The following is a 26,286-nucleotide window of genomic DNA, read 5'->3' as shown; positions in this document are numbered from 1 at the left end:
ACAGTCAGAATAGATAGTCATTTCCAGGGGTGGAAATGGCAAATGTTATCGGGCATAGGCTTAATGTGAGAGGGGGAAGATTTAGAAAGAGATTTTTGAGGCAAGAGTTTGAACACAAGTCATGGTAGGTCCCTGGAATGTGTAGCCAGGGGAGGTGGGGAAGTAGATACAATGGCAATATTTCAGAGGCATTTCAACAAGAAATGAGCAAGGGGGATATAGGGGGAATGAAATAGGGGGATATGGACCATGTGCAGGCAGATGGGATTAGTTTAGGTTGGCACCATGGTTTGTCCAGATGTGCTGCACTGTTCTCCTCTCTCTCTGCACTCTGGATCTAATACTGAGAATATAAATTTATCTGCAGGTTTATTGACTTTGGAGTGAGCTCAAATTTGCAAATGGCGAAATTCAAAGTGAATCAAACAAGTTGGGTGTACAACAGCTATTCAATACCATTTTCTTTCTCCTTTACCCATTTACATTATGGAAATTCTCCACCGAGCGAAAGAGAGCTCCTGCGGTCATACCTCAGATCTTCCTTGTAACACAGTGCAAGAGCACCAAATATGAGCAGTGAAGCTTCACGAAACACTCTGTAACCAGGGCGATTTTTGTCCAGTAATTTCTTCAGTTTCATTTATTTTATACAGAAATTTGAAAGTATAATAATCCATCAACTAGCTTATCCAATCACAAGAAAAACTGTGATATTCTCCTTGGTACTTCTGCATGATTTCTCTCATCGAACATAGAATGTAGATCAGCGTAGTATGGTACAGGCCCTTCGGCAAATAATACTGTACTCACTTTTTAACCTACTCTAAGATCAATCTAATCCTTCCCTCCTCCATTGTCTCCATTTTTTGAGCATACATGTGCTTATCTGAGAGATGCTTAAATGTCTCTAACGTATTTGTCTCTACTACTGCCATTGGCAAGGCATTCCAGGCACCTACCACTCTCTGTGTAAAGAACTTGCCTCTGATATTCCCACCGTATGTTCCTCCAATCACCTTAAAATTTGAGTATTATCTACTTGCACCTTCGGAAGAAAGTCTCTGGCTATCCATTTGCTTTGTACCTCATACACATCGATCAAGTCACTTCTCATCCTCCTTCGCTCCAAAGAGAAGTGACTAAGCTTGCTCAGCCTATCCTTGTAAGACATGTTCTCTAATCCAGAATTTTTATATACCCTAATCTACAGTATTGTGCAGAAATCTCAGGCACATATACAGTATTGAGCAAGGGTGCCTAAAACTTTTGCACAGTACTGTGTTAGTCAAAGTGGAGCAGATGGTGATTTTGTAACTCCATGAGGAGTAAAGGACATTGGGAATGGCGAGGGTGGAAGGGTGTGGGACAGGGGCGGAGGAGTGGTGTGTCTGCAGACGTACCTGGCCCTGAGACACCAGGCAAGGTCATTTGATTCCAAACAATTGGTTTATTGATCACTACAGATTGGCCCTCTGGTGCTTCCCACTCCCTCCCCTCCCCGTCCCTTTTCCCAACTACAATTCCCCTCTCCCTCCCCCTTCCACTCTCAGTCCACAATAGAGACTCATGTCCAAATCAGGTTTATCGTCACTTACATATGTCATGAAGTTTGTCTTTTTGCAGCAGCAGTAATACAGTGCAATACATAAAATTAGTTGTGTATATGTGCCTATGACTATTGCACAGTACTGTAGTATCTGATTCAAGTTAGCATAATGTTTGTCATCATTACATTTGCCACCAATTTATGTTATGTCATTTAAAAATAAGGTATTTGGCAGATGGTACATGATATAAAATTAAAAATTTACTTACCATAACCTACTGAAGCATATTTTGATGAACAGTGTGGGGACACTGGCGACCAAAAATTAAAATTACCTTTTTTAATATTTATATTTGTTTTGTACTTAAAAATTTGTCACTTGACCAAGTACTTTGTGCGCTTGCTCCTTGTCTGTAGTTCTAGGACTGGCTCATGAATCTTTGCGCTCGAGTAGCAGTTACCTACAAGGCAGTCATATAAAATTTTTCAAGGCATAAATACTACTAAATAATACAAAATAAAGTTCACCAGTGGTGTAAAAAATATACAAGTTTTCAATATATAAACTCAGATATGTTGATGAAACCTTCGTGGTGTGGCCTCATGGGCTCCAGGCACTCGAGCAGTTTCACGCCACCAGAAGAGCATGCATCCAAAGATTCAATTTACGATGGAAATGGAGAATGGCTGCCTTCCATTCCTGGACATTCTAACATGAAGGAAACTGGATGGTAGCCTCAGTCATGGCATCCATCAGAAACCTCTCACATGGATTTATACCTCAAAAGTAACAGCCACCATCACGCTTCCCAACTTGAAACGGTTCTTTCTACTTTGATTAACCATGCAAAAACCATTTTGAATCCGGAGAGTCTCCACAAGGAAATAAGATGATTACACATGATGCTCCTACAGAATGGCTACAAAGAAATCAATTGGGCCCTGAAAAGGGCCGACAGAAAAACCAGGAAACCTAACAATGAAGCAGAACCGATCTCTACCACCTGTATTCCCTATATTTTCATGGTTTCTGGAAGGATCACCAGGATCCTGAAGAAATACTGAATTATTACCATCCACAAGCCCGTAAAGAAGCTCAAATCACAGTTAATGGAAAGTCAAAGATGACTTGGACTCAGAATGGCTGGTATTTACAGGATTCCCTGTGAACACGGAGCAGCTTATGTCAGCCAGATGGGACGCACGGTGCAAAGGTGCATCAAGTAGCACAGGAAGTGTAGCTGTTTGGTTTACCCAGAGGAATTTTCAGTGACCATGGGATTGACTTCGATGGCACAAAACTTCTGTGCCACTTAATGGGTTTTGGGACCGCCTGGTGAAGGAAGCCATTGAAATAAAACTAGAGGAAAAGAATTTTAACAAAGATGAAGATCTTACTCTAAGTAAGAACTGGAATTCAATTGGAAATAAGTTGGGGGAGCAGAAACCTGATTGGACGAGGACTAACCATTCAGGAGGGACGGACGAAGGGGGTATAAATACCACCAGACTGGACATGCCCAGGCATCATCCCTGATGATGATGGCAGAGATTGTCATCGAAACATCAGTTAAAATTGATAATTGTACCCAGCTGAAAGCCCGAGAAGAGTTTATTCATAATATACAAATATGTTATCCTTCCCACACAATTGGTTTTGATCACCGGACTCTAATTTGTTAAAGAAGCTCAAAGTTCAAAGTAAATCTGTTATCAAAATACACAAATGTCACCATATACAACACTGAGATTCATTTTCTTTTGTGCATACACAGTAAATTTGTGAGCCATAAGAGAATCAATAAAAAACCACACTAATTTGAGTATTCAACCAGTGTACACAAGAGAACAAACTGTGCAAATGCAAAAGAGAAATAAAAAAATAAGCAATGAACATTGAGATGCAGAATTCTTGAAAGTGAGACCATAGACTGTGGGAACATTTCAGTGTTGGAACGAGTGACGTTGAATGAAGTTATCCCATCTGGTTCAAGAGCCTGATTTTTTAGGGGTAATAACTGTTCCTGAACCAGATGGTGTGGGTCCTAAGGATCCTATATCTTCTTCCTAATAGCAGCAGCGAGAAAATATCTTTAATGAAAATATTTGTCCATTGCAGGGATTGCTAAAAATATTCCCTTTGTAATGTTTATACTCCATTATTTCATAAGCATTGGCAAATTATTTATTAATAATACATGCAAAAGAATCATTCACACAAAATGCCAGAGGAATTCAGCAGGTCAAGCAGGCAGTGTCCATAGAAATGTCTAAGTAGTCAATGTTTTGGACCAAAACCCTTCTTCAGGATCCATCATCATAATCCTCAAGTACACTTCCCATTGCAGCATAAATCACAAATTTGCTCCTGGGGCTTCTCGAATAAAACCAGAAAATGATAGTAATACTCAATAGGTTAGGCTGTGTCTTTGGGAAGAGAAACAGAGTTAATATTCATATGTGACCTTCCACTTCCTACTCTGGGGCAAATTGCTTGACATTCCTTTCAAGAAATTAAGTAGCTGATTAAATAGCATTAAGAATTGTTGTTTAAAGTGCATTCCAAGATTACATTAAATTGGATCATAACAACAGATGTCAATGGAAGTATAATACAGAGATGCTTTGGTTGTTTACCAAATTATTCTAGCCTTTGTGCTAATTTGCTACATTATGTTCATACCTTCACGCAAAAAGAATAATCAGCTGTGGCTGTAAACAGTAGGAAGCATAGTCATTAATTGATGAATACTTGAGGCAAGGAACACATTACATTGTTGATTAGATCCTCTGGATAAATGATGTCCCTAAATGTCCAGTACATTCAAAGTGACCTGTAATTCAAAAAATTGAGGAGCAGCTCAGCTTGTGCTGATAAATATTTTAGAGTATGTCAGCTTAATAACTGCACATCTTTTCAGAATTCATAATCTAATAATTGCATAATATTTTCTGCCACTCTAATTATATTAACTCCTCTGTGCCACAATTTGATCAACTCCGCTGATACATAAAGTGAAAATAAATCTTCAAGTCATTTTGCAGCAAGAAACAAAAATGTCAGTTTTGTGGCATTTCTTAATACATTGAATTTCTACGTGTGACAGTTGGGTTCAGATGTTGTGCAGATCAGGGAGTCTTTGTATCTGACACTGGTGTAATTAGGCTGTTATTTCCACTGGTGAGGGAGTGGCTGATACTACCAGTACAATTGAGTTAAATGGGCAGCCTTACCAATAAAATTATTCTAGTAACAAATTTAACATCACTAATCCCATTTAAGGAAAGACTTTCAAAGTTTAAAGTTAATTTATTATTGTATCAAAGTTCAAAGTAATTTGTATTATCAAAAATATATATATATATATGTCACCATAAACAACGTTGAGATTCATTTTCTTGTGGGGCATAGTCAACAAAGCTATAGAATAATTACTAAAACAGAATCAGTGAAAGACTTCCACAAATAGGGTGTTCATCCATAGCGCAGAAGACAACAAACTGTGCAAATACAAAAAGAAAAAACAATAATAATAAATAAAAAAACAATAAATATCGAGAACGTGAGATGAAGAGTCCTCGAAAGTGATTCCATTGGTTGTAGAAAATTTCAATGATGAGGTAAGTTAAGTTCAGTCAGGTTACCCCTTTAGTTCGAGTTGAGGAGTTGTATACTATTTTGAGATTCATTTTCTTGTAAGCATTCACAGTACAACAGAATTTATGAAAAACTGCACACAAACAAAAACTGACTAACAAACTAATCTGCAAAAGAAGACATAGTTGAATACCGTATGAATGTTGAAGTCATATAAAACATTAGTGAGGTTTAATTTGGAGTATTGTGTGCAGTTCTAGTCAGCTACCTACGGGAAAGATAATTGAAAGAGTGTGGAGAAAATTTATGAGGATGTTGCCAGGACTTGACAACCTGAGATATAGGGAAAGGTTGATTAGATTTGGACTTAATTCTCCAGAGTGTTGGAGAATGAGGGGGGATTTGATAGGGGTGTACACAATTATGAGGCGTACAGATGGGGTAAACACAAGCAGACATTTTTCCACTGAGGCTGAGTGAGTTTAGAACTAGCAGTCATGGGTTAGGGGTGAAAGGTGAAATATTTAAAGGGATCATGAGGAGGAACTTTTTCAGACAAAGGATGCTGAGAACGTGCTGCCAGTGGAAGTGTTTTATGTGTGTCCCATTTCAACATTTAAGAGAAATTTAGTTAAGTACTTATAGGTAAATAAGAGGGCTATGGTCCAGGTGCAGGTTAATGGGACTATGCAGAATAATACTTCAAGACAGACTAGATGGGCCAAAGGGTCTGAACTCTATGACTCTATATTTTTGATAAACGATCAACCTGACACAAAAGATGTGGTTGGGCCCTCCCTGCCTCAGGTTGGTTAGCCAGGCTCCCATGTCAGAAGCAGCTAGAGGAAGAATGTGGTCTTATGGTCTTGATAGGAGTTCAGTGGTAGGGATGCAGGAATTAGTTCTTAATGCAGTTAGGATGATAAAGTATTTGAAGGGAAATCCTAGGAAGCCTGATGTCCAGTTTTTCAGGTCTACTCTTCTGACATTGATCTCCGAGGTACCTTTTCCTACAACTACAGCCCTTGTACCTCCAGGCCTCCTGGTTCCTTACAGAGAAATGGTATAAATTGCCCTTTCCACCTAGTTGCCTTTTGCACTGTCCAGATGTTTTGAAGCTTGCTGCTCAAAATTCTTCATTGATTAATAGTGAAGAAATGTGAAGTGATTGACAGCATTTGAGTTACATCAACACACCTAGAGATGTTAAGGGATGTACCCAGTTCTGAGGGTCACAAGTTTAGCATTTAAAAGCCACAAGCCATTAGGAGTTAGGAAGGAAGCTGAGATGCAGGACCTCAAAGGTGGTAATCTTGAATTACTGCATTTGCCATGTGACAGTGAGGGTAGGAATAGAATGAGGTGGTAAATAAATGTGTTTTCTGAAGACTTGGAGCAGGGGTCAAGAATTCAGATTGCTGGATAATTGGTACCTCTCCTGGGGCAGGTGGGACCTGCACAAATGGGGTGGGTTTCACTTGAATCCAAGAGGGGCCAATATTCTGACAGGCAGATTTACTAGAGCTGTTGGGAATGGTTTAAGATAAGATGGCAGGGGGTTGGGAACCAGTATGAATAAGGAAGGACAAGCCAATGATTGGGTTCAAATGCAGACAGAGCAAAAAGTTAAATTGTACCACAGAGGCAAAACTCAAAAGGGCAAAGAATGCAGGACTGAAGGTGCTGTACTTAAATGCGTGTAGCTTTCAGAATAAGGTGGGCAAACTTGTGGCACAATTCAAGAATGCTCAGTATAATGTTGTGGGCATCACTGAGTCGTGGATGAAAGAAGGCCATAGTTGGGAGCTTAACATCAAAGGATATACTTTGTATGGAAGGACAGGCAGGAAGGCATAGGTGGTGATGTGTCTCTGTTGGTAAAAAATGAAATTACATCTTTAGAAAGAGGTGACATAGGGTCAAAGAATGTTGAATCATTGTGGATGGAGTTAAGAAACTGCAAGAGTAGGTAAACCATTATGGGAGTCATATATAGGCCTCCAAATAGTAGCCAAGATGTGGGTTTGAGATTGCAAAGGGAGCTGGAAAAGGCATGTAATAAGGGTAATGACACAATTGTAATGGGGGACTTCAATATGCAAGTGGATTGGGAAAATCAGGTTGGTATTGGATCACAAGAGAGGGAATTTGTTGAATGCCTACAAGATGTCTTTTTAGAGCAGCTTGTACTTGACCCTACTCAGGGAAAGGCTATCTTAAATTGGGTGTTGTGTAATAACCTAGATCTTATTAGGGAACTTAACGTAAAGGAACCCTTAGGAGACAGTGATCATAATATGATTGAGTTCATTCTGCAATTTGAGAGGGAGAAGCATAAGTATTGCAATGGAATGAAGGGAATTATGGAAGTATGAAAGAGTAGCTTGCACAGGTGGATTGGAGAATGATACTGACGGGGATGATGGCAGAGCAGAGATGGCTGAAGTTTCTGGGAATAGCTCACAAGGTGTAGGATAAACATATCCCACAGAGGAAGAAGTTCTGAAATGATAGCGGTAGGCAACTGTGACTGACAAAGGAAGTTAAGGACTGCATAAAAGCCAAGGAAAGGGCATATAAGGTAGCAAAAGTGAGCGGAAAGTTGGACGATTGGGAAGCGTTTAAAATCCAACAAAAGGCAACTAAAAAAGTTATAAGAAGGGAAAAGATGAGATATGAGGGCAGACTAGCCAGGATACCGAAAGTTTTTTCAGTTATATAAAGAGTAAAGGGAGGTGAGACTTGATATTTGGACCACTGGAAAAAGATCGTGGTGAAGTAGTAATGGGGGACAAAGGAATGGCAGATGAACTTAATGAGTGCTTTGTATCTTTCCTAACTGTGGAAGACACTCACAGTGTGCCAGATGTCCATGAGTGTCAGGGAACAGGAGTGAGTACCATTGCTATTACAAAGGAAAAAGTGCTAGGCAGACTCAAAGGTCTTAAGGTGGATAAGTCACCTGAACCAGATGGACTATGTCCCAGAGTCCAGAGAGAGGTTGCTGAAGAGATAACAGATGCATTGATCATGATCTTGATTCTGGCATGGTCCCGGAGTACTGGTAGATGACAAATGTCACGCCACTCTTTAAGTAGGGAGGAAAGAAATTATCCACCAGTTAGCCTAACCTCAGTGGTTGGGAAAGTGTTGGAGTCTATTATTAAAGATGAGGTTTCAAGGTACTTGAAGACTAATGAAAAAATTAGTCAAAGTTAGCATGGTTTCTGAAAAAGGAAATGGTGCCTGACAAATCTGTTGGTGTGCTTCAAGGATGTAACAAGCAGGGTGGACAAATGAGTGGCAGTAGATGTCATTTACTTGGATCTTTAGAAGGTGTTTGATAAGGTGCCACGCATGAGGCTGCTTAACAAGATTAAATCCTATGGTGCTACAGGAAATATACTGGCATGGATAGTGGAATGACTGACAAGCAGGATGCATTGAGTGGGAATAAAAGGGGCCTTTTCTGGTTGGCTGCCAGTAACTAGTATCCAGAACTAGAGGCCACATCCTCATAATTGAGGGAAGACCCTTTAGGACAGAGGTAAAGTGGAGTTTTTTTTAGCCAGAGAGTACTGGAATGCTCTGCCACAGACTGCGGTGGAGGCCAAGTCCATTCGTATAATTAAGGTGGAAGCTGATCGTTTCCTGATCAGTCAGGGCATCAAACGATATGGTGAGAAGGCATGTATATGGGGTTGAATAGGATCTGGGATCAGCCATGAAATCAGTAGGGCTGATTTTGTGTAGTATCAAAAAGGCCATTTTCTGGTATAATCAGCTTGGCTGCTGGACATGGACCCTAGTGACAAGGAAGAGTGACAGATGGAAATGTCACTGTTAGCCCAGCACGAGTTGCTCAGATTTTCTCCTTTTTTAAAACTTGTCCATAAAAGTTATCGTAAATGAAAAGGTATCACGCCAATTTAAACTGGTATTTCTCATTTCTGGTTTAAACCAAGCACTGCTTTCATCAATGTTGAAGCTCTTGAAAAATTATTTATATTTGTTCTGCTAATCTAATTATTTCTGGCTGCCCTGCATCCAGATAAATCCCCCTTTAGGCCATTTCATTTAATCTGCAGAATAATATTTGCATTCATTTATTTGAAAATGCATTGAAAATTGAACCAATTGAAGGATTTTGTGTACACTTATTTTAATTTAAAACTTATTTTAAAAACTATTTTATTAAAATGTTATTTAATGTTCTAATAACTCCAGTTTAATTATGCTTAAGCAATAATGTATATTATGAAAACAATTGCAGTCCAATAACCCTTACATATTTTGTCCTGGAGCCTGTGCCTCTCTTAGCATGGGCTTGTAAATGGGAGGGCATGCTTGATAAATCTGATTGAATATTTGGAAGTTGTAAGTCAAATAGTGGCGAGGGTAGTTCCAGTTCAAGTTCATTGTCATTCAACCATACCAGGTATACAAGTAAACGAAACAACATTCCTCCGGACCGGGCTGCACAACACAGTACATATATCATATACCACACATAAAATAATATTAACAGATAATAAAAATTCTGTAGTTGTACGTTGACATAAAGTACATTTACGACATATAGCTAAATATGCAACAGTATTACTGCTCCTGGCGCTGTCATAAATAATGCATACTGGATGGTAGCAGGGTATTCAAAAGTCTCACAGGCTAGGGGAAAAGGCTGTTACACAGCTTAACAGTCCTTGTTCTTCTCCTGCAAGTACCTTGTGCCTGACAGTAGGAGATCAAAGTGATTGTGGGACTAATTGGAGGAGGCCTTAGGAGAGGAGTGTCTTGAGATGTTTTTTATCTGGGCTTCCAGGAGTCACTTGATGAAGTCATGCCTGCCCTGAATAGTAATTGAAATCTGCTTTGGGCCCTTAGTCACTTATGCTCTTTTTGCAACTAACGTACACAAGAAACCAAAACAAGTATGTTAGTTTTCTGGAGTTATGTGAATATAGCAGATATTAATTCAAACAAGAGCCTGTCTTTAGTTCTTAGTGCCATAGAGGGAGTACAAAGAAGGTTCACCAGATTGATTCCTGGGATGGCAGGACTTTCATATGATGAAAGACTGGATTGGCTAGGCTTATACTCGTTGGAATTTAGAAGATTGAGGGGGGATCTTATTGAAACATATAAAATCCTAAAGGGATTGGACAGACTAGATGCAGGAAGATTGTTCCCGATGTTGGGGAAGTCCAGAACGAGGGGTCACAGTTTGAGGATAAAGGGGAAGCCTTTTAGGACCGAGATTAGGAAAAACTTCTTCACACAGAGAGTGGTGAATCTGTGGAATTCTCTGCCACAGGAAACAGTTGAGGCCAGTTCATTGGCTATGTTTAAGAGGGAGTTAGATATGGCCCTTGTAGCTAAAGGGATCAGGGGGTATGGAGAGAAGGCAGACACGGGGTTCTGAGTTGGATGATCAGCCATGATCATACTGAATGGCAGTGCAGGCTCGAAGGGCTGAATGGCCTACTCCTGCACCTATTTTCTATGTTTCTATGTTTAATGTAGATTTCAGGCAGCAATCTGTTTGAAGTTTGAACATACAGCTTTGCAAACAGTATTGTTTACAGAGCACAGGCTGCTGGCCCACATCAGGAGGCTGGCTGCTCAGGAGGTATCGCTTGGGAGGTGAAGTGACCATGAGATGTTCTTGTCTGCATCAGCCAAGGGTAAGACAATGGGGTTATGTTCATTAGCCATCATCAAACCAGGCAAAATGGGCTAAGTTGTTATGTTCTATTGTGAATGAGTTCAAGCGAGCAGACCAGACTGATTTTGTCAAACATGCTCACAGGCACAGTTGATCACAGCAGCAATAGTTGTGTGCTTAGAATCAGCCCTGACAACACTAATTTTAAGTATCTGGGATCTCTGTCCCCCGAAGCTTTTTGACCATCTGTGTGAATTCCTTTGTGCCAGCAAAGGTATTTGAAATTTCAGAGATGACTGCCACTGTAGATATCGAACTCAAAGGAATCGTTGTCAGCCCAAAATATGAATGTCATTGTAACTATTTGAGTTGTATTGAAACTCCTGCTGTTCATCTTAAGGGTGTAGAAATGTGATGTATTTCAAATTTGGGATACTCTACCAACAGCGTCTCTAGAAGAATGTCTGCTTGTCTTGATGAGTACTTTTATATCACCAGACTCAGGTCACAGTCACAACACTGGAGACAAAAATAACTGCTGATGTTGGTCTGCTCCACTGCAAAATCTCTTCAAGGAGGTGTTGAGTCTTGAATATGGCCATGGATTTACCTGACCTGTGCCACTATAGAAGTTAGAATCAGTCTGCGTGTCCGGGCCAAGCAAAGCCTGAAGTCCGAGAGTCTGGGGCCAAGGGCTGGAGACCCAGAGGTGGACTACACTGGGTTTAGAGGAACGTCTGTTCATGTGTGGATCAGTAAGTGGATAGAAAGGGCTTGCTTTGCTATTGTTGCCTTGTTTTGCTTTATAGTTGTTGTCACTGCTGCTGGTGTTGTTCTGCGAAACACTGTAGACATGCCATATTGGCACTGAAAAGTGTGGCCACATTTGTGGGCTACCCCCAGCACATCCTTGGGTGTGTTGGCTCTTAACAAAACGAAATATATTTCACTGTATGTTTCAATGTACCTGTGATACATCTGAATCTGAATCTTTATCAACTACTAGTTATATTTGAAGAATATAGAACTGAAAGCAAATGATTGACTTGGTTAAGTAATCAAGTGATCAACAGGACCCAGAGCTGGGCTAATGGGCAGCTACTCAATTTAGTCCTGACAGAATTGGTAGAAGTGATCATTAGTGGTCATGCGATCACTTGAGTCGAGAATGATGTTTCTCCAAAGGGGTTGTCCTCGGTTCGTCGGGTGGCTATAGAGGCCGATCCGGGATCCACATAACCAGGATGTTAGGGTGGATTCCCTTAATGGAGAATGCCTGTGTGTAACTTTATTTGATGCTGGGAGGCTGATGCATGGGCAGCCACCACACAGTCCGAAACAGATGGAGGCCAGGGCATGGAATGCAGGATGACTGGGGATCCTTCGCTTCTGTAACCTTCCTCTGACTTATTTGCCATTGTGATGTGACATCTTCTGCCAGCTGCACCGCTGAGGTCTTGGTTGGATCGCTTTTTGTCTGGAACATCCCCCTTGACTTTACCACCATGGGTGTCCATACCAGGAGCTAGGCATCAGATGGGTAAACTGCAGATGGCATCTCAGGAACTCATAAACCTCTTCACAATGGCAAGGTGCCAATCTTCAAAGAAGAGAAATGACCACAATGTGAACCTTGTGGAAGCGACATTTCACCTTCAGATCAAATGCACTAAAATCATGTTCCATTGGAGACTGTGAAACATATCACACAACTCAAACTGGACATTTATGAAGCTCTGGGAGCAAACACCAATACCAGTAATGTGCACCCCCATAATCTGCAACCCTTTTGGTTCAGTAACTCAGAATCAGAATCAGGTTTAACATCACCGGCATATGTCGCGTGTTGTTTTGTGACAGCAGTACTTTGCAATTAATTTAATGTAGGTCGCATCCAGAATTTTTCTGGGTAGCGGACGACTTCCTCCCACGCCGTTCTGACGTAGTTGGAATTTGCGTATGAGTTACAGCAGTGGTTTGCCATTGCCTTCTGCCGGGTGAGTTTTTTTTTTCAAAGAGATCACCAGTTTTTAACCCCGCACGGATGGAAAGCGTGCCTGGGGGACCCGGCTGGATTTGAACTTCGGAACCTCCGCCCCACAGTCCAGTGCTGATGCCGCTATGCTGGATCACGTTACAATATTTAGTCGTAAAAACTATAAATTACAATGAGGTGTCTATAGAAAGATAATTTAAATAAGTAGTGAAAAAAAGAGGGGAAAAGTGCTGAGCGAATGTTCATGGGTTCGTTGTCCATTCAGAAATCTGATGGCGGAAGGGAAGAAGCTGTCCCTGAAACATTGAGTGCGTGTCTTCAGGCTCCTTACCTCCTCTGTGATAGTAGCAATGAGAAGAAGATGTGTCCTTGGTGATGGGGATCTTTAATGATATCCAGGACTGTACCATAGTGTTAAACCAGTGGATGAACCATAGTTCAGTAAACAGTGGCAGCCATGAAGGAAGAATTAAAAATGCAAAGCTAACTGCAACATGAGTGCGAAACAAGAGAACAACAGCATAAAGTGGACAGAAGTAACTGATCTAGCAAGCAATAGAACATTACTGATCTTACTGCATCATTTTATACATTTAGTGGGCAGTTTGAAGACATTAAGACCATGATATATACAGTAGGAGTAGAATTAGACAATCCGGCCCACATCCACTTTCATCAAGAACGGCAAGTGGAAATGGGCTTCTCTCTCAGTGTACACCATTCTGAATTGGAAATATACAGTATTATATCATTGCTCCTTCTTTGTTACTGGGTCCAAAGACTGGAACTCACATTTCAAAGGTCCAAAGGTTCAAAGGTCCAATTTAATGTCAGAGAAATGTATACAATATGCATCCTGAAATGCTTTTTCTTCACAAACATCCACGGAAACAGAGTAGTGCCCCAAAGAATGAATGACAGTTAAATGTAATAACCCCAAAGTTCCCCCCCCCCAGCTCCCCTCCCTCCCACACAGCAGTGAGCAACAATCCCCCTTCCTCCCACCGGCAAAAACCAGCAAACATCGGCTCTGCCACCGAGCTCCCAAGTGTGAGCAAAGCAATAGCAAAGACATAGACTTGCGGTTACCCCAAAGACTTCGCGTTTCACCCCGCATTCGACATCCCACAGGTTCTTTCTTTCCCTAATAAGAGAGAAGGGGGTGTCTCCATTTCACCAGCAAGCAGGGAGACATAACAAACAACTCGCAGGTGTATGATGTTAAAAGTCTGTTATGTTGCTTTTTTCGAGCTCTGTGCCTGAAGATCACAAAGATCCCTGGTCAGTAGATCTTCCAACTCCCCTGACAACACACAGGTCTCCTGCTTTGACACTAACCCTCGATCCACCCGTCTCCAGAGCCCCGAGATCTTAGGCTTCCAAATCCGACCCGGACTTTCAGGCCGAACCCTTGGCGTACCGAACAACGGGCAGTACTGAAACCCCGAGAACGGGTCCCATTCTCGCAAAGAACCAAAGTCAGCATGTAACTCCAGGTCAGGGTCTTCAAAAGAACCCTGAAAGGGAAAAAATAAAGATATTAAAGATGGAAATAGAGCTGTTTCCAAAGATACAAGCAAAGGAGTCGCCGTTTAGCGCCATCTTAATTTCGCTCTGCCTCCCCTTCACAGTATCGCAGTATCTGTGCAAAGAGGACTGCTGTAGTTCAGATAGATGAATCACTGCCCCCTACTCAAGGGCAGTAAAAATGGACAATGGATTCCAGTCTTGCCAAGAATGCCAAGATCCTGTAAGTTGACTTCAAAGGAATGACAACAATGCATGGTAAGTATGTGATGTCCAACACAGAGGGAAATAATTTTTCTAGCGGTCAGTGTCAAGATCTAGGAGCAGAGTAACTCCTAAATTAAAGTGCAAAGTAAACTCCTTATTAAAGTTCATATATTTCACCATATACTATTCTGAGATTAATTTTCTCGTGGCCATTCAGAGTCGAACAAAGAAATAAAATAGAATCAATGACAAACTACACGCAAAGACAGACAACCAATGTGCAAAAAAAGACAAAATAGGCAAATATAACAAAAAGCTAATAATAAATATAAATAAGTCAATAAATAATACTGAGAAGATGAATTGTAGAGTCCTTGGCAGTGAGTCCATAAGTTAGATAGATAGATAGACGTACTTTATTGATCCCGAGGGAAATTGGGTTTCATTACAGCTGCACCAACCAAGAACAGAGTACAAACATAGCAATACAAAACCACAAACAATCAAATAATAATATGTAAACCATGCCAGACGAAAATAAGTCCAGGACCAGCCCATTGGCCCAGGGTGTCTGACCCTCCAAGGGAGGAGCTGCCAACTTTGATAGCCACAGGCAGGAGTGACTTCCCATGACACTCAGTGCTACATCCCGGTGGAATGAGTCTCTGGCTGAATGTACTCCTGTGCCCAATGGTGTAAATGATGTTACACGCCGACGTCGGGTTGGCAGAGGGAGGGATGTACACAACAACCACAATTGCATGTGAGATTTCCCTTGGCAAATAATATGGCCGGAGTCCAAATAGTTAGTGCTGAGGTGCGTAAAATTATCCATGTTGGTTCAGGAGATTTATGGTTGAAGGTAATAACAGTAGAATGGTGAAAAGCTGGAAGAAGAAGCTAGAAGAAAAGACAATTAAGGGTCCTATTCATCTTCATTATGTGTTATGTCATATGACGTAGACAATCAGATTCTTATGACCATGATTGTTCTTGGCAAATTTTTCTCCAGAAGTGGTTTGCCATTGCCTTCTTCTGTGCAGTGTCTTTACAAGACAGGTGATCACAGCCATTATCAATACATTTCAGGGATTATTTGCCTGGCGTCGGTGGTCGTATAACCAGGACTTGTGATATGCACCTGCTGTTCATAGGACCATCCAACACTTGCTTTCATGGCTTCATGTGACCCTGATTGGGGGGCTGGGGGGATGGCTAGGCAGTTGCTTCACCTTACCCAAGGGTGACCTGCAGGCTAGCAGAGGGAAGGAAGTGTTCTACACCTCCTTTGGTAGAGACGTATCTCCATCCCACCACCCTAACGTTCTTATTAGAAGATTCATAAGACTTCAGGGAAAACGCTGTTTCTTGTATCTGGAGGTCTGTTATTGATAGGTGCCTAGATGTCATGAGTACAGATTTAAATGCCACACTGCAGGGTGGACAGAGCTGGAAAAAATGCACCAACGATTTACCAGAATGATATCTCAAATCAATAGATTAAATTTCACGGAAGAATTGCATAAATGTAGGTTGTATTCACTGCAGTTTAGGAAGTTATTAGTAAAGAGGAGCTGATCAATAGAAAAAAGCTATTTCCACTGCTGTGCAATCAACGTCTAAGATGCATATTCTCTAAGTTAGGAAAGATGTTGGCAAATAATACCCATCACAGTTTCGAGCATTCATAACCAAAGGATAAGTCATGCTTGGTCAGTTATTAATTTTAAATGTATGGAGTTATGCTTGGTCAGTTATTCATTTTAAATGTAGGATGTTACACTTGGTTAGTTATTAATTTTAAATTAAGTTGCCATGATAGTGTAACATTTAGCACAATCTCTTTACAGTACTGGCTTGGAGTTCAGTGTTCCTTTCCCGCCACTGTCTTTAAAGAGTTTGTGCATTCTCCCGTGATAAGGTGCTCCAGTTTCCTCCTACATTCCAAGGATGAACGGTTATTGTTAGTGCGTTGTGAGGAAGGACTGCCAGATGATGGAGCAAAAGTGCAGTTAGTGGGATGAGCTAAGGTGTAACGGGGAGCCCAAATCAAAAAGGGTGATGAATAAAGTACAAATCCTTTTATATTTGAATGCAAAGGATACACATTATATCAAATGGACAGGCAGGTAGGCAGAGGGGGCGGCGTGGCTCCGTTGGTAAAGAATGAAATCAAATCCTTAGAAAGAGTTGATACAAGATTGGAAGGTGTCCTGGTGGGTAGAGTTTAGAAACTGCAAAGGTAATAAGACCCTGATTGGAGTTACATACAGGCTTCTGAACAATATCCGGGATGCAGGATGTAAATTACAATGGGAAGTGGAAAACGCATGTCAAAAGGGCAGTGTTACGATAGTTGTGGTGGATTTCAATATGCAGGTATACTGGGAAAATTTGGTTGGTGCTAGATCCCAAGAGGGAATTTGTTGAATGCCTACAAGTTGGCTTTTTAGAGCAGCTTGTGGTTGGGGCAACTACGGAAAAGGCAATTTTGGATTGCGTGTTGTGCAATGAATCAGATTTGATGAGGAGGCTCAAGGTAAAGTAATCTTTAGGAGGTAGTGATCATGATATGATTGAATTCAACTTGTAGTTTGAGAGGGAGAGCTAAATTTAGATGTATCAGTATTACAATAGAGTAAAGGGAATTACAGAAACACGAGAGCGGAGCTGTCCAAAGTTGATTGGAAGGGCACTAAGAGGAATTATACCACAACGACAATGGCTGGAGTTTCTAACAACAATTTGGAAAGCACAGGATAGATACAGCCCACAGATAAAGAAGTATTCTAAAGGGAGGATGTGATAACCGTGGCTGAGAAGGAAGTCAAAGACAGCATAAAAACAAAAGTGAGGGCATATAATATAGCAAAAAATAGTGGAAAGTTAGAGGACTGGGAAACTTTTAAGAACCAACAGAAGGCAACTAAAACATAAAGAGAGTAAAGATAAAATGTAAAGATAAGCTAGTTAATAATATATGACGATACAAAAACCTTATTCAGATATACGTACTGTATTAGAGTAAAAGAGAGAGGAGAGTTCTGCTGAAGGGTCTCAGCCCGAAATACCAACGGTATTCTTTTCCTTAGATGCTGCCTGGCCTGCTGAGTTCTTCCAACATCTTGCTGGTGTTGTTTAAAAAGATTGGTTGACTGGCAAGAGAGAAAGAGTTTGAATAAAAGATGCCTTTTCTGGTTGGCTGCCCGTGACAAATAGAGTTCCGCAGGGGTCAGTGCTGGGACCTCTTCTTTTCAGTTTATAGGTTAATGATTGGGATGATGAAGTAATGAGTTTGTGGTCAAGTTTGCAGATGATATGAGGATGCTGGAGGGAATTGTAGTGTTGAGTAAGCAGGATGTCGACAGAAGGACTTATACAGATGAGGAGAATGGGCAAAGAAGTGGCAGATTAAATACAGTGTTGGAAAATGTATGTTCATGCACTTTCGTACAAGGAATAAAAGCATCATTATTTTTCTTATGTACTGGGCCCAGGACAGATCGTCTGAAATGATAACACCGAGGAATTTAAAGTTGATGACCCTCTCCACCTCTGATCCCTAGACGAGGACTGGCTCATCAACTACCAGTTTCCTCCTCCTGAAGTCAATAATCAGCTCCCTGGTCTTGCTGACATTGAGTAAGAGATTGTTGCTGAGGCACCAGTCAGCCAGACTTTCAATCTCCCCCCTGTATGCTGATTCGTCACCACCTTTGATTCAGCCTAGGACAATGCTGTTGTTAGCAAACCTGAATATGACATTGGAGCTGTGATTAACCACTCAGTCGTAAGTGTAAAGCAAGTAGAGCAGTGGGCTAAGCACACAGACTTGAGGTATACCTGCGCTGATGGAGATTGTTCTGGAGATATTATTGATAATGCAAACTGACTGTGGTCTGCAAGTGAGGAATTTGAGGATCCATTTGTACAAGGGTTTATATAGGCTAATGTCTTGAAGCTTATTGTTTAGTTTTGGGGGATATTAGTATTGAATGTCAAGCTTTAGTCGATAAAGAGCATCCTGATGTATGCTGTCAGATCTTTGATGTCCAGATGTTGCAAGGTTGAGTGAAGAACCAATTAAATGAAATCTGCTGTGGAACTGTTGTGCCAGTAGGCAAATTACAGCAGATCCAAGTAGTTTCCATGGGAAAGTATTGGTTTATAATAACTAGTAAAATTTTTGCATAATATTACAGTGGTATAACAAATATATTTGTTCATATGTTGTAGATGATTACCTTGAGCAAATTCAATCTTAGATCATAAAATGCACATAATGTGTTTTATGCATTTTTTCTTTATTGAGATAGACTTAGTTGAACTGTATTTCTAACTGTTTAAGAGAAAAGCTATTTGTTTTCTCTGTTTTAATTTCCAGTATCATATTTTTTGCAAGCTCCATGACTTTCAATTACGCATGTCACTGCAACCGCAGAGAGTTTCGAATATTCCTAATATGTTCACTCATGTGCTGCTTTTCATACGCTCCTGGGACAATTCACTTTCATGTATTCATGTTGAATGCACACTAGTTTTAACAAAATAATTTTCCTTTATTGTATTTGTGGATTGTGAATTGAGGTATAATAACATGCATTGAGATTTTACCCAGTACTTTTGAAAGCAAATTGATTTCAGGGAAAAGTGTTCACATACATTTGCATTTAATTTATTGCAAGTAACTGTTGGTTGACTTGACCTATAACTCCATTTCTGTACACAATTTTACTGGTTGAAACTTGAACAATGGTGCATATATCTTGTAGTGCAAATCAAATACCCTAGAGCAGGGATTCCTAACCTTTTTTTTATGCCATGGACCCTTACCATTAACCAAAGGACCCATGGACCCCAGTTGGGTAACCCCTGCTAAGTCATAGTCATACTTTATTGATCCCAGGGGAAATTGGTTTTTGTTACAGTTGCACCATAAATAATTAAGTAGTAATAAAACCATAAATAATTAAATATTAATATGTAAATTATGTCCGGAAGTAAGTCCAGGACCAGCCTATTGGCTCAGGGTGTCTGACCCTCCAAGGGAGGAGTTGTAAAGTTTGATGGCCACAGGCAGGAATGACTTCCTATGATGCTCTGTATTGCATCTCGGTGGAATAGTGGATCTGGACTTGAAGGAAACTTATACTCTTATGCTTAACATAAGTCTCCCGTTAGTTTGCTTCTGCTCACTATGCCGAATATCCTTCTGTTCCTCACTGTCACACATCCACCCAGATTTGTAATGCAATTTAAGGGGCGACATGGCAGTGCAGTGGTTGGCATTGTGGCATGACAGTCCCACCTGTAAGATCAGGGTCCGATTCCCGCCACGGTCTGTAATGAGCTTGTTTGTTCTCCTGATGACTGTGTGGGTTCCCTCCAGGTGCTCCAGTTTCCTTCAGCATTCCAAAGATGTATGGGTGAGGGTTAGTAAATTATCAGCATGCTGTGTTGGTGCCGGAAGCATGACAACACTTGTAGGTTGCCCAGTGCAATCCTCGCTGATTTGGTTTGATGCAAATGCCACATTTTGCTGTATGTTCCAACGTTCAAGTGACAAACAAAGCTAATCATTATTATTAACCTGGACTTTTAAACATAGATTATTTGAACATAATTACAGTTTTTTTAAAGTTTCCATTTGCTGCTTTATTAGTTTTCTTAAAAACTGTCATATGTCTATAAGTTAATACATTTTCAGGCCTACCTTATTCTCATCAGGGACCCCTACCACACAGGACGTGCTCTCTTCTTGCTGCTGACATCAATGAGAAGGTACAGGAACTTCAGGACTCACACCACCAAATTCAGGAACAATTATTTCTCTTCAACCATCAGGCTCTTGAAGCAAAGGGGATAACTTCACTCAACTTCACTTGTCCTATCATTGAAATGTTTCCACAACTAATGCACTCACTTTCAAACACCCTTCATCTCAGGCTCTCAATATTTATTGCTTATTTATTTATTGTTATTATTTCTTTCTTTTTGTATTTGCACAGTTTGTTGTCTTTTGTGCACAGGTGGAACACTCAAGTTGGTGCACTCTTTCATTGATCCTATTATGGTTATTATTCTATTGTGGATTTATTGACTATGCCTGCAAGAAAATAACTCTCTGGGTTGCATATGGTGACATACTGAATATGTACTTTGATAATAAATTTACTTTGAACTTTGTAAGCTAGACCTTTATTAGTTCAGCTCTTTGTATTATACTTTCTGGAGAAAACACCTCAGTTCATTAATTTATTTTGAAGATGGTACACCCTGTTGTACTGCCATCCATTTAAACCTTTTTAGTACTTTTTCTTATGCTCGTATATCATATTTACAGCATGAAGGTCAGGACAGGATCTATTAAACCACTTGCATATTATTGCTTCTTCAATTTAAGATCCTTTATACCAGCACAAATTTGATTCTGTCTATTGCTGGTAATCTTGTAATCTAGTTCTGTCAGGGACTGCAGGTACGTTCAGGAAAATGAACTCAAGAACTGAGCTAGTGAGGGATGACAAGGATAGGTTTTTCAGAAGGAATAGGTCAAATACACTTCATGTCCATTTTTATCTTATTCATTCTGAGGAATTGACCACTTCAAGGTACAAAAAGTCTTCAAATACTTTGCAAAGTTTTCGTGTATCAATATTGCTGAGTATTTTTTCCACTGAGAGGGTCTGCAAAGAATGCAAAGGCTGTGTCCCATGTCAATTGAACTCAGATCAACATCATCATAACTGCAGTTGAATATTCTGCTGCTATTAAAGTTGAAGACATATCTATTTATACCAAAGACCATAAAACATTGTTTTCTGAGAACACTGAATATTTTAGGGCTTTGTCCGATAACATCAAAATTTTGTTAGCAATTTTGTCTTATAACCCTTCCAATTTTCCTTTCTGTTTACTTCAGTCACGTAGGGTGTAAAGCGCATTGCCAATCTATCACAAGCCCTCATTTTGACACTGGGAAAACTGATTTAATCTCAGATATATTTTCCCCATCTTTAAATGCTGCATTATGAAAATCCTAATGACATATCTGATTGCTGTAAGGTATAGCATTGAAATAATGCAAACCATTTTCTGACTGATTCTTTTAAAATTTGAATTCAATGTTGCAGTGTGCTTTCAAACTTAGTTTTATTTCACTGTTGTTCAACATTTCTATTGGATTCACATGCTTTAATTTGTCATATCATGGGGCTGAATTGATACAACTGAGCCAGTACCACTTTTCCAAGTCAAATCTGTGAGACGAGATATTTTCAGTCAGTTTTCCTTTCCCCTTCAGGACATATATACATTATTATTTGAGCCAGCTGACCAATGGATCTGATCAAAACAGTGACTCTCCCAAATAGCAACCTTATGTGAAGTATAGCAGGCACCAAAAGTAGGAAATTGGAAGACAATAAAGGTGGACACACAACACTTTTGGCTTTATTGGTAAAGGGTGACAAATTTGTGTAATATTTGGGGGCTCTAGGCTCTCTAAGTATAATTAGTTGTTTTGATCATTGTCAAATATACTTCAGTCCACAAGCCTGTCATGGTTAAGAATTTAGCATGTTCTCCAATATGGATGGATTCTGTCCTCGTATTTTTAACCAAGAAGCATAACTTCAAAATTATTTCTTTTTAATTCATTTGAACTCTTAACGTGCAATCCTTAACCTATTAATTATTTAAACATTCAGAAAACCACTTTTGAAAAAATATACAAAAACCCACAATTAGGAACAAGATTGTTTGAAGCTCTATGTTTTCCAGTTTTTAACAAAGTTTTGCATAATTTATTTCACAGCCATTGAGATTATTTAATTGTTTTACAGAATGAGATGTATTTACTTTTTGCAGATTTCATAACAAAACAAAATATATATTTCCATGAATATAGTGGGATCTTATCCCCATTACCAGCCCCGCTATAACAACCTAATAATATTAAGGAAGTTATTTATATACAGTATATAAATAAGTGGTGCAAAAAGAAGAAAAAGAAGTCAGAAAGAAAAGTGAGGTAGTTTCATAAGGGTGCATTGTACGGTCAGAAATCTGATAGTGGAGGGGAAGAAACCATGCTTTATCTAACAAGGAAAGAAGAAAAAAAAATGTCCTGATCAGATGTCTCTGCAGAGTTCTTTTCAGCAGCCTCCAGGAGAACACATTCAAAATAATTCTTTCATCATTTTTCTCTCCATCCATGGATTCTCAGGTGATAGCTTTTCCTCAAGAACATGAATAATGTCAGGACCATGGCATGTGTGAAACCACAATACAAAAATAGAACTACTATTCCCAGTCAAAGCACTTTGTTCTCTCAACATGCAGTGAGAGAACTGGACTCTCTCACGGTGGTGTCTGAAAAGAGGATGCTGTCCAAGTTGCATGCTATCTTGGTCAATGTCTCCCATCCACTACATAATGTACTGGGTGGGCACAGGAGTACATTCAGCCAGAGACTCATTCCACCGAGATGCAACACAGAGCGTCATAGGAAGTCATTCCTGCCTGTGGCCATCAAACTTTACAACTCCTCCCTTGGAGGGTCAGACACCCTGAGCCAATAGGCTGGTCCTGGACTTATTTCATAATTTACTGGCATAATTTACATATTACTATTTAACTATTTATGGTTCTATTATTATTTATGGTGCAACTGTAACGAAAACCAATTTCCCCCGGGATCAATAAAGTATGACTAACTAACTAAATAATTTATCCTTCTAAAGCTTGTATCTATACATAATCAATGATTTGAGAGGTTTTTCAAATGTTATCAGGTGTATTAATAATAGGGAAGATGTGAGACATGTGTGAGAGAGAATAAGTTGCAAGGTATAAGGAAGAAAGGGAAAGAACTGGGATTGCTTCTGTTGGATCCAGTACAGACTCCATCGGCTGAACGTCCTCTCCTTCAATGCCATTATAAAATGAAAGAAAAGAACAAATAAATAAGAAAATACAAACAGTTACAAACACACTGAAAGTTCATCAAAATCGAACAAACATCCTGCTTATGAATAATCCAGTATATTAAAGATATTGCCTCTTTGTATATTTTCCAGATCGTATGGTGTTGTCAATTTGTCGATGAAAATTTCCCTCTAGGGTTTAGACATGTTTGCTTTAATGCTCTGAGTTCAACCAATAAGGTACCAAGTACACTTGACTGCACTAAATATACATTTGTTCTTCTTGAGAACCTCAACAAAATATTTGTGTATTAGGTTTTATCAAGTTAAATTAAGCACATTAATTCAGAATACTATTTGCTTCACGTAAACAGAGCAAAATACTTGTGTGTTTGTTTTTAGTGTTTTAGGCTTTCAAACAATCTTGCTCAGTGTTTACTGGAGAATCTTCACTTTCTGGATTTACATTTTCAAAGAATGCTCTGCTTTGGTACTTCAGATCTGCTGAGCGTCAGAATCGTTCCTTAAGCCTGGTTTAATGATGCGATATGGAAACTGAGAGTGAATTGAGCAACATTTTTTCACTGCTTTTATAATAAATAGGTGTAATGCTAGTTATGATTTATATATTTTCCTTGCATTGAAGTGCATCACATCAACACTGGAGAGTATTAAATAACAAGATTCTTTTAAAGGAAATTAGTTTTACATTAAATTGTTTCTTCTGATGCGTATTTTTGTTTGTTTTTCTAAATAGTGAAAAAATCCATAGATTTTAAATCTAGAGGAGTTAAATTGTTCCCAGGGAAAGACAACAGCAACAAGTTTTCTATCTGTGAGTCTACCTTTTTGTTACCTTTTCTAGAGGAATAGTGAAATAAGTCTGTGTCATTTGTGATGTGTTCTCTTGTATGCGTTTTCTGTGCTTTTTTCCTTGTTTTGTTGCAAGTCATTGTGATAGATACGGCTTTGTGACAGTATGCATGGGTATCCTTACTGTTCTCATCTTCGGCACGGAAAGTGGCTTATTTATTTTGGAGCCAGATTGGGGCAAATGTTATAAAAGTACCCATCCAAACCTATGAACAAATCAGGTCTGACTTTTTAAATCATTCTTGCATGTTTATATTGCATGAGGCATAGGGCACACTGTGTTTGCGTTGACAATCACTCCTCATGCATGAAAGCCCACGTCAGAAGTCAGGAAACAGGACACAGCATGGAAATGTAATTAATGTTCATGATGGGAAATCATTTTGTGTGAATCTCTTGACGCAGCAAAATTTGTCATTTTTGTCATTACGGTTTGAGACCAACCTCATATCGCGGCAGTTGGGTGTAAATGTATATAGTCTAAGTATTTGTTTTGATAAGTGACGACTCCAATGTTTTCTCTGGCAAGTCTCTGAATCTGTATCAGATCTTTATTCTGACTGGCATCTTAATTCGTTGCCAAGGTGACCTGCTGATAACAGTTTATGTGGGAAAAAATAACTGCTTCTATGACATCACCTGTCTCCTTTATACCTCAACTCATCCACAACCGGAACACAAAGATTGTTTTTGGTTTCTGTTCTGCTAGATTATTCCAATGTGCTTTTTAGTCCCTTCTTGTACTTCCATCTACTTCATCCTAGGCAGTTAAATGCATTGGCACTCACACTTTTCCACTTACCCAGCAGCCTGGGCTCATTTTGGATTTTGACTAAATGATATATTTTCATCTGTGTCTTGAAATCTCTTCGAGGACTTGCCTCTGTTTTATTTTGCAGTCTCCTTCAACATTACAACTCATATCAGAATTTCACCCTCCATTTTCCACATCTTGTGTATTCCCAATTTTAATCTCTCAAACATGTGTGATCTTGCATTAATCTCTAAAGTTTCTCCTTAAATCCCTGGCTCATCAAGGTTTTTCCTGTGTAGAACATACTCCTTTTTGTAAGTTTTAAGTCTTATTTTAAAGTACTTCCTTTTGTATCATCATGTGAAATTTTGTTTTGTGATGCACTTGTGAAGCACTGTGAGCCACTTTACTGTGTTAAAGCTCAGAATAAAAGCAAGTGGCTGTTGTTAAGGTACATTGCCTTCATCACTAGAGTACAGTTTTCCCAAGGGTTGAAAGTTTATCCAATGAATAAAGGAAACAAAGAAGAAAGATTACTGTTCCAAACACGACTGTCCAGCATGGAAGTAGGAGTTTGTGTCATGGGTGTCTCTGAATTAGGCACATTAAAGTCACTAAGATTTGCCACATCAAAATGTTTTCTGTTGAGCTACATTCCTGAATTTCTACAGCAAATAAAGATTGGCAACATTCTGGGATACAATTTCTGCACATTCCTCCCACCATGTTTAGTATAACTTCGAAAATTTGTACCAGAATCAGGTTTAGTGTCACTGGCATATGTCGTGAAATATGTTACTTTGAGGCAGAAGTACAGTACAATACATATATTTTTAAACTGTAAATTACAATGATATATATAAATTAAATTAAATAAGTTGTGCAAAATGAGAGCACAGAAGGTTGTGAAGTTGAGTACATGGGTTCATGGTCCATTCAGAAATATGATGGCGGATGGGAGAAGCTGTTCCTACAACACTGAGTGCGCCTTTGGGATTCTGTACCTCCTCCTTGATGGGAGCAAGGAGAAGAATTTATATCCTGGCTGATGAGCATCATATTTTGAAGATGTACAGATCCAAATTGTCTCAGAGCCCTTAACTCACCCATTCCCCAACAAAAACCTCCTCCCCCACTCCTATCATACACCAGCTATGTACTGACACAGGTAGCAGAATGGCCCATGAGAATGT

The 26,286-nt window shown here is 39.6% G+C and overlaps 1 protein-coding gene across 1 annotated transcript in view; it reads left to right on the top strand.

Annotated features, from left to right (window-relative positions):
• Positions 1–26,286, top strand: part of csmd3b (CUB and Sushi multiple domains 3b) — a 2,345,756-nt gene that overhangs the window by 1,423,813 nt on the left and 895,657 nt on the right. Inside the window, exon 7 of the mRNA XM_063066157.1 lies at positions 24,224–24,301. Coding sequence (XP_062922227.1) covers positions 24,224–24,301 — 78 coding nt within the window. The remainder of the gene's footprint in view (positions 1–24,223; positions 24,302–26,286) is intronic.

The sequence above is a fragment of the Mobula hypostoma genome, chromosome 1 (assembly GCF_963921235.1).
Source record: "Mobula hypostoma chromosome 1, sMobHyp1.1, whole genome shotgun sequence".
In the NCBI taxonomy this organism is placed as follows: Eukaryota; Metazoa; Chordata; class Chondrichthyes; order Myliobatiformes; family Myliobatidae; genus Mobula; species Mobula hypostoma.
This window is presented reverse-complemented; position numbering and strand designations above follow the sequence as displayed.